This window comes from Hydra vulgaris, chromosome 04, assembly GCF_038396675.1.
Source record: "Hydra vulgaris chromosome 04, alternate assembly HydraT2T_AEP".
Classification (NCBI taxonomy): Eukaryota; Metazoa; Cnidaria; class Hydrozoa; order Anthoathecata; family Hydridae; genus Hydra; species Hydra vulgaris.
In genome coordinates this window covers 2,126,154-2,135,000 of record NC_088923.1, presented here as the reverse complement: position 1 = coordinate 2,135,000, position 8,847 = coordinate 2,126,154, and the positions used below count along the sequence as shown (strand labels likewise).

The 8,847-nt window shown below is 29.3% G+C and overlaps 2 protein-coding genes across 2 annotated transcripts in view; both read right to left on the bottom strand.

Moving 5' to 3' along the window:
* The window catches only part of LOC136079512 (uncharacterized), a 45,916-nt gene extending 42,424 nt beyond the window's left edge, over positions 1-3,492 (bottom strand). Inside the window, exon 1 of the mRNA XM_065795251.1 lies at positions 3,281-3,492. Within this exon, the coding sequence (XP_065651323.1) occupies positions 3,281-3,457 (177 nt within the window). The 5' untranslated portion in view covers positions 3,458-3,492. The remainder of the gene's footprint in view (positions 1-3,280) is intronic.
* A 2,769-nt stretch (positions 3,493-6,261) lies between these two features.
* LOC136079511 (uncharacterized) overlaps positions 6,262-8,847 on the bottom strand; it is a 104,930-nt gene continuing 102,344 nt past the window's right edge. Inside the window, exon 5 of the mRNA XM_065795250.1 lies at positions 6,262-7,872. Within this exon, the coding sequence (XP_065651322.1) occupies positions 7,613-7,872 (260 nt within the window). The 3' untranslated portion in view covers positions 6,262-7,612. The remainder of the gene's footprint in view (positions 7,873-8,847) is intronic.

Genomic DNA, 8,847 nt, shown 5'->3' with positions numbered 1-8,847 from the left:
AAAGGAAGTGAATTCCAAAGAACTGATGTTCGAGGAAAAAAACTAGATGAATAAGAATTTTTGGGGCAGGATAACGAAATGCAACTTTAACAGATGCTAATTTTGCAATGGATTTGATTTATGGTCTCCAAAAAAGATCAGAAGCAAAAGTTAATCCTAGAAGATAAAGGGTAGATGACACATCAAGTACATTACTGTTCATAAATATGGGAAAGAGGGGTCCATGCTGTAGCAGAAGTAAGATTCTTGGCAAGCTCAAATGCCCCCTCCAAGCAATCAAAAAATGTTGGCTCCTTATCAAGACAAGAATAAATGGCAGTATCATCAGTGAACAATGCCATCTTAGATGTGAGAATTTCAAGGAGATTATTAATGTAAATTAGAAAAAGTATAGGAACCTTGAGGAACCCCTAAAGATACATCTAGGAAAACTTTTATACTACAATTGGTAAGGAAGGATTCAATAAACAAGGTTACCTGAGATACTGTACTTTTTCAAAGGCTTAAAAAGTGCTGAGAGCAATAGCTGTAATCTCTCCAAATCTATCTAATGCACAATAAAACCTGTTGGTTAATACTGTTAACAAATCAGCAATAGAATTAGAAGATCAAAATCCATATCAATGATCAGAAATTAAGCTATTAGATTATCATATGATAGATGTATCATTAGTAAAACAATACTAATAGAAAAATAACAATATATATATATATATATATATATATATATATATATATATATATATATATATATATATATATATATATATATATATATGTAAACACTGTTACTGTTCATCCACGAATAAGTTTTATGGCTTCACATCCTTAAACATATTGGCTTTTGCTCCCTTGTTGACTGTGTACTTCTTTGATACTGGTTACATTCTTCTACAGTTACAAATAATTCGCTCAGCACTTGAATTCGCTCAGCACTTTAACCACCCCTACATATATCATCATGAAATATAATGATATTAGGAATAATATCACCAACAACAGATTCTATCGTGCTTTGAAATATCGTACTTACAGTTTTTATTTTAAAAGGTAAACAAGTCCATCTTAACAATCCTATAGGGGTATTAACTGTCATTACTTCTTGTGCCTCTTTGTCCATATTAATTTGATGATAAAATCCCTTGAGATCAATTTTATAAAAAAAACTCATTCCTGCCATTTTATGAATTACAGTCTCAATATTTGGAATAGGGTATTAATCTAAGCATATCATTTGGTTAACACCTATTTTGTAATCTGCACATAAGCGTAAACCTCCATCTGTTTTTTAACAACCACAAGTGGTGAGGCCCATTTGCTTCCACCATATTTGCTTTTAATTAAACGCCCATGAACAATAGGTTCTATATTATTAACTAATTTTGTTTCATTGATATTTAATACATACATGCCAATTAAACCATGATTTTTTGCACAGCCTGCAAGGATAATTTGTACAATATTCATTTTTTGATTAAGTTTCTAAAGTTGCATTAAATTCGCCTAGGACTTTGATAATTATACCATCAAACTGTTTCAGGCAGAGATAATATTTTTGTAATTTAGGTTTAGACATTAGTTCAAAAAATTTTTTGGAATGATTGTGACCTGACTTCCGGTATCAACTTGCATTTTTATATTGTAATCATTTATTTTTACATAAATCTCTGAGTTTGTATCATTCATGTTAATGGAATATACACTAGCATCATTGCTCTCTATTTCCTCTACTGTTCTTTGTTCTAATGTTTGCTTTGCATATATTTTTAAAGTGGTTCAATTTCCCACATTTTACAGCTTTTCCCAAATGCTGGGCACTTCCTAGGTAGGTGCTGAAGGCCACAATTTAATTGTTTTTCCTTTATTTTTATCAATATAATTAACTGAAGGGAGGTCTACATTGTTTTTAATGTTGCTTTGTATACTAAAAGAGGATTTTTGTTCAAGTTGCCTGATAAAATCAACACATGTTCCTAGTTTAGGAGACTCTCCACTCTGTAGCATTTCTAGAGCTTTAATTCTCTGATCAGAAGATTGGAGGTTATTAATCTCATTTGAATTAAATCATCTTCAACACTTTGGCCAACTTTTCCCGAACTTTTGAAGTTGCAAAAACGTGAAGCTTTGCGTAATCTTTGTGCATATGATAGGATGTTTTCATTATTTTGTTGTTTTAATGCTAAGAATTAAACTCTTTCAGCAATGATTAGTCGTTTTTGAGGTCTCAAATGGGACATAACAGTTTTAATATCATCGTACATCTTATTTTCTAATTCTTATGGATATACCACAAGGGAAGTCTTTTTAATGCCTGCTTTTGACAGGCATTGATGCAGTTAAAAAAATTAATCTGTTATCTTGTAGCTAACATTTACCTGATCTTTTAATTTCTTTGAATGTGCGGAAGCTGAAAAGCAACTAATCCTAACTTCTGCACTTTCTAGATCATCTTAAGTCAAATCAGATCCTACTCGCAGCGCCATTGTTGTATCGTTAATAAAACACTACTAATAGAAAAATAACAATATATAATCTTTTATATGTAAGCCAATTTATATATTTACTACATATCATTGCCACATATGTATAAACACTGTTACTGTCTGTCCACAAATAACAAAGTTTTATGGCTTTACAGATTCAAGATAAGAGATTAAGTGTTTGTTAATTAAAGTCTCAAAAACTTTGCTTACAATAGTAAGAATACTAATAGAGCGTTAGTTAGACAAGTCAGATCGCTCTCCAGAACTTTTGAAAATAAGGATAACAGATGCTGTTTTCCAGCAGGCTGGAAAACAAGACTCTGATAAGAACTTGTTAAATAAATCTGAAACTATATACTACAGCTTTGGAGAACACTTCTGCAAGACTATAACAGGTATGTTTTCCGGGCTACAAGCTGTAGAAAAGATTAAGCAGGAAATCACTTTAGATACAGAAGCTGGAGTGATATGTATATCAAGCAAAGGATCAACCTTTTTGTTGACTATATCAAGTAGATTGTTATTAGTGGAATCAAGAGATGAGATTGATAAGAAATTCTTAGCAAACAATTTAGCTTTGATCTTTGGTGAGGTAAAAAAATCTGAGTCATGCAAAAGAGGTGGAATAACAGTTTTCGCAAATTGTAAGTTTTGCACTTTATTTGTAAGTTATTACCGCTTGAAAATCCATTTTTTGGTTTTTCAGCCAACCATTGTGTATATATTTATATGCAGTTTTAATGTGCATAAAGGAAAAATAAAGAAAAAACAAATATAACCATATCTAAAATACAAACCCTAAAAGCCTGGTTATAAAGCTCAGTTGCTTGATTTTCTGAAATAGAATTTTCTTCTCGAAATTGATTGACAGAATTTCGAATGGAGCTTATTGCCTTCTTCAAACCTTCTGCCTCAGCTCTTAATTCATCTGCACGAGCACGAGTGAGGGCATCATCAATTACTCGTTTTAACATTCCTTCTTGACTTTCTTCTGCTTCTGTTAATTAAAACAAAAAATGATGGTAAGAATTTTTTCTAGCAGTTTACCCCTCAAACAACAAATTTTCTTTAGCTATTTTTTTATTTACTTAATTATCCATTATTTACTAGAATGATATTTTTTGATTTTGCCTGTGATTCATAAACTGACTTTTATAAACTTTTTGCATTAGTCATTTTGCGTAAGTTCCATTTTGAGAATTTTTTTTAGTCATTATGGTAATTATGGTAATTATTATCAACTTCCACATAAATGAAAGTTACGAAAACTTTTATGTACAGGGCTCAAATCTTTTCTAGTTTAGTTTTTTTTTTTTTTACCATTCTTAAAAGAAATGTTTTTGTCTAAGTTTTTTATTAGGGGTCATAAGGTACCTCATGTTAAATTTATCTTTTAAATAGTACAATCACTTGCTCTTTTGAGCGAAGATTTTTATTCAACACAAAGCACTTTTGAATTTAAATAACTTAAAATCTCTGCATAGAAGTCAATAATACTTATAAGATATATTTGGCTTTATTTACTTGATGTACAAAGGTACATAACAGTGAATTTACCAATACACTAAATCAAAACAATCAATTAAGTTACTCAACTGTTAAATTTACCTAATATACTCAAAGACTCACAAAAGCTAACCATACAAATGTTTCTATTCAAATTTTATACATTGTTAACACATAATAAGCTTTTACCTTAAATTATTACAAGTAATTTTGAATAGAATATGAAAAATGCGATACCATTTTTGAAATATTTTCATTTTATTTAAAGCAATATCAAGATTAAACATTTTTTATAAATAAGCGAGTTGCTTTTAGGATTTTTTTAAAAAAAAGAAATCTATTATTTTGATTATTGCAAACATGAAACCAAAAATTGAATTCAAAAAATAAATTATTTTACTTCTGTTTAAAGAAGTTTTTTTCCAAAAAAATAATTTTAGCATACTTAAAGAAATATAATTTTTATTAAACCAAGTTTTTCTCTCTCACTTATAATTACAAAACAATTTAAACAAAAAAATTGAAACGTCAACTTAAAAACCATTTAAATGAAAAAATTATTTATACTTAAATCTTTATTAATACGCTAGATCAAAAAGCAACAAGTTAGAAAAAACGTATCTAATGTTTTTTTGCAAGTAAGATTCTTGGCAAGCTCAAATGCCCCCTCCAAGCAATCAAAAAATGTTGGCTCCTTATCAAGACAAGAATAAATGGCAGTATCATCAGTGAACAATGCCATCTTAGATGTGAGAATTTCAAGGAGATTATTAATGTAAATTAGAAAAAGTATAGGAACCTTGAGGAACCCCTAAAGATACATCTAGGAAAACTTTTATACTACAATTGGTAAGGAAGGATTCAATAAACAAGGTTACCTGAGATACTGTACTTTTTCAAAGGCTTAAAAAGTGCTGAGAGCAATAGCTGTAATCTCTCCAAATCTATCTAATGCACAATAAAACCTGTTGGTTAATACTGTTAACAAATCAGCAATAGAATTAGAAGATCAAAATCCATATCAATGATCAGAAATTAAGCTATTAGATTATCATATGATAGATGTATCATTAGTAAAACAATACTAATAGAAAAATAACAATATATATATATATATATATATATATATATATATATATATATATATATATATATATATATATATATATATATATATATATGTAAACACTGTTACTGTTCATCCACGAATAAGTTTTATGGCTTCACATCCTTAAACATATTGGCTTTTGCTCCCTTGTTGACTGTGTACTTCTTTGATACTGGTTACATTCTTCTACAGTTACAAATAATTCGCTCAGCACTTGAATTCGCTCAGCACTTTAACCACCCCTACATATATCATCATGAAATATAATGATATTAGGAATAATATCACCAACAACAGATTCTATCGTGCTTTGAAATATCGTACTTACAGTTTTTATTTTAAAAGGTAAACAAGTCCATCTTAACAATCCTATAGGGGTATTAACTGTCATTACTTCTTGTGCCTCTTTGTCCATATTAATTTGATGATAAAATCCCTTGAGATCAATTTTATAAAAAAAACTCATTCCTGCCATTTTATGAATTACAGTCTCAATATTTGGAATAGGGTATTAATCTAAGCATATCATTTGGTTAACACCTATTTTGTAATCTGCACATAAGCGTAAACCTCCATCTGTTTTTTAACAACCACAAGTGGTGAGGCCCATTTGCTTCCACCATATTTGCTTTTAATTAAACGCCCATGAACAATAGGTTCTATATTATTAACTAATTTTGTTTCATTGATATTTAATACATACATGCCAATTAAACCATGATTTTTTGCACAGCCTGCAAGGATAATTTGTACAATATTCATTTTTTGATTAAGTTTCTAAAGTTGCATTAAATTCGCCTAGGACTTTGATAATTATACCATCAAACTGTTTCAGGCAGAGATAATATTTTTGTAATTTAGGTTTAGACATTAGTTCAAAAAATTTTTTGGAATGATTGTGACCTGACTTCCGGTATCAACTTGCATTTTTATATTGTAATCATTTATTTTTACATAAATCTCTGAGTTTGTATCATTCATGTTAATGGAATATACACTAGCATCATTGCTCTCTATTTCCTCTACTGTTCTTTGTTCTAATGTTTGCTTTGCATATATTTTTAAAGTGGTTCAATTTCCCACATTTTACAGCTTTTCCCAAATGCTGGGCACTTCCTAGGTAGGTGCTGAAGGCCACAATTTAATTGTTTTTCCTTTATTTTTATCAATATAATTAACTGAAGGGAGGTCTACATTGTTTTTAATGTTGCTTTGTATACTAAAAGAGGATTTTTGTTCAAGTTGCCTGATAAAATCAACACATGTTCCTAGTTTAGGAGACTCTCCACTCTGTAGCATTTCTAGAGCTTTAATTCTCTGATCAGAAGATTGGAGGTTATTAATCTCATTTGAATTAAATCATCTTCAACACTTTGGCCAACTTTTCCCGAACTTTTGAAGTTGCAAAAACGTGAAGCTTTGCGTAATCTTTGTGCATATGATAGGATGTTTTCATTATTTTGTTGTTTTAATGCTAAGAATTAAACTCTTTCAGCAATGATTAGTCGTTTTTGAGGTCTCAAATGGGACATAACAGTTTTAATATCATCGTACATCTTATTTTCTAATTCTTATGGATATACCACAAGGGAAGTCTTTTTAATGCCTGCTTTTGACAGGCATTGATGCAGTTAAAAAAATTAATCTGTTATCTTGTAGCTAACATTTACCTGATCTTTTAATTTCTTTGAATGTGCGGAAGCTGAAAAGCAACTAATCCTAACTTCTGCACTTTCTAGATCATCTTAAGTCAAATCAGATCCTACTCGCAGCGCCATTGTTGTATCGTTAATAAAACACTACTAATAGAAAAATAACAATATATAATCTTTTATATGTAAGCCAATTTATATATTTACTACATATCATTGCCACATATGTATAAACACTGTTACTGTCTGTCCACAAATAACAAAGTTTTATGGCTTTACAGATTCAAGATAAGAGATTAAGTGTTTGTTAATTAAAGTCTCAAAAACTTTGCTTACAATAGTAAGAATACTAATAGAGCGTTAGTTAGACAAGTCAGATCGCTCTCCAGAACTTTTGAAAATAAGGATAACAGATGCTGTTTTCCAGCAGGCTGGAAAACAAGACTCTGATAAGAACTTGTTAAATAAATCTGAAACTATATACTACAGCTTTGGAGAACACTTCTGCAAGACTATAACAGGTATGTTTTCCGGGCTACAAGCTGTAGAAAAGATTAAGCAGGAAATCACTTTAGATACAGAAGCTGGAGTGATATGTATATCAAGCAAAGGATCAACCTTTTTGTTGACTATATCAAGTAGATTGTTATTAGTGGAATCAAGAGATGAGATTGATAAGAAATTCTTAGCAAACAATTTAGCTTTGATCTTTGGTGAGGTAAAAAAATCTGAGTCATGCAAAAGAGGTGGAATAACAGTTTTCGCAAATTGTAAGTTTTGCACTTTATTTGTAAGTTATTACCGCTTGAAAATCCATTTTTTGGTTTTTCAGCCAACCATTGTGTATATATTTATATGCAGTTTTAATGTGCATAAAGGAAAAATAAAGAAAAAACAAATATAACCATATCTAAAATACAAACCCTAAAAGCCTGGTTATAAAGCTCAGTTGCTTGATTTTCTGAAATAGAATTTTCTTCTCGAAATTGATTGACAGAATTTCGAATGGAGCTTATTGCCTTCTTCAAACCTTCTGCCTCAGCTCTTAATTCATCTGCACGAGCACGAGTGAGGGCATCATCAATTACTCGTTTTAACATTCCTTCTTGACTTTCTTCTGCTTCTGTTAATTAAAACAAAAAATGATGGTAAGAATTTTTTCTAGCAGTTTACCCCTCAAACAACAAATTTTCTTTAGCTATTTTTTTATTTACTTAATTATCCATTATTTACTAGAATGATATTTTTTGATTTTGCCTGTGATTCATAAACTGACTTTTATAAACTTTTTGCATTAGTCATTTTGCGTAAGTTCCATTTTGAGAATTTTTTTTAGTCATTATGGTAATTATGGTAATTATTATCAACTTCCACATAAATGAAAGTTACGAAAACTTTTATGTACAGGGCTCAAATCTTTTCTAGTTTAGTTTTTTTTTTTTTTACCATTCTTAAAAGAAATGTTTTTGTCTAAGTTTTTTATTAGGGGTCATAAGGTACCTCATGTTAAATTTATCTTTTAAATAGTACAATCACTTGCTCTTTTGAGCGAAGATTTTTATTCAACACAAAGCACTTTTGAATTTAAATAACTTAAAATCTCTGCATAGAAGTCAATAATACTTATAAGATATATTTGGCTTTATTTACTTGATGTACAAAGGTACATAACAGTGAATTTACCAATACACTAAATCAAAACAATCAATTAAGTTACTCAACTGTTAAATTTACCTAATATACTCAAAGACTCACAAAAGCTAACCATACAAATGTTTCTATTCAAATTTTATACATTGTTAACACATAATAAGCTTTTACCTTAAATTATTACAAGTAATTTTGAATAGAATATGAAAAATGCGATACCATTTTTGAAATATTTTCATTTTATTTAAAGCAATATCAAGATTAAACATTTTTTATAAATAAGCGAGTTGCTTTTAGGATTTTTTTAAAAAAAAGAAATCTATTATTTTGATTATTGCAAACATGAAACCAAAAATTGAATTCAAAAAATAAATTATTTTACTTCTGTTTAAAGAAGTTTTTTTCCAAAAAAATAATTTTAGCATACTTAAAGAAATATAATTTTTAT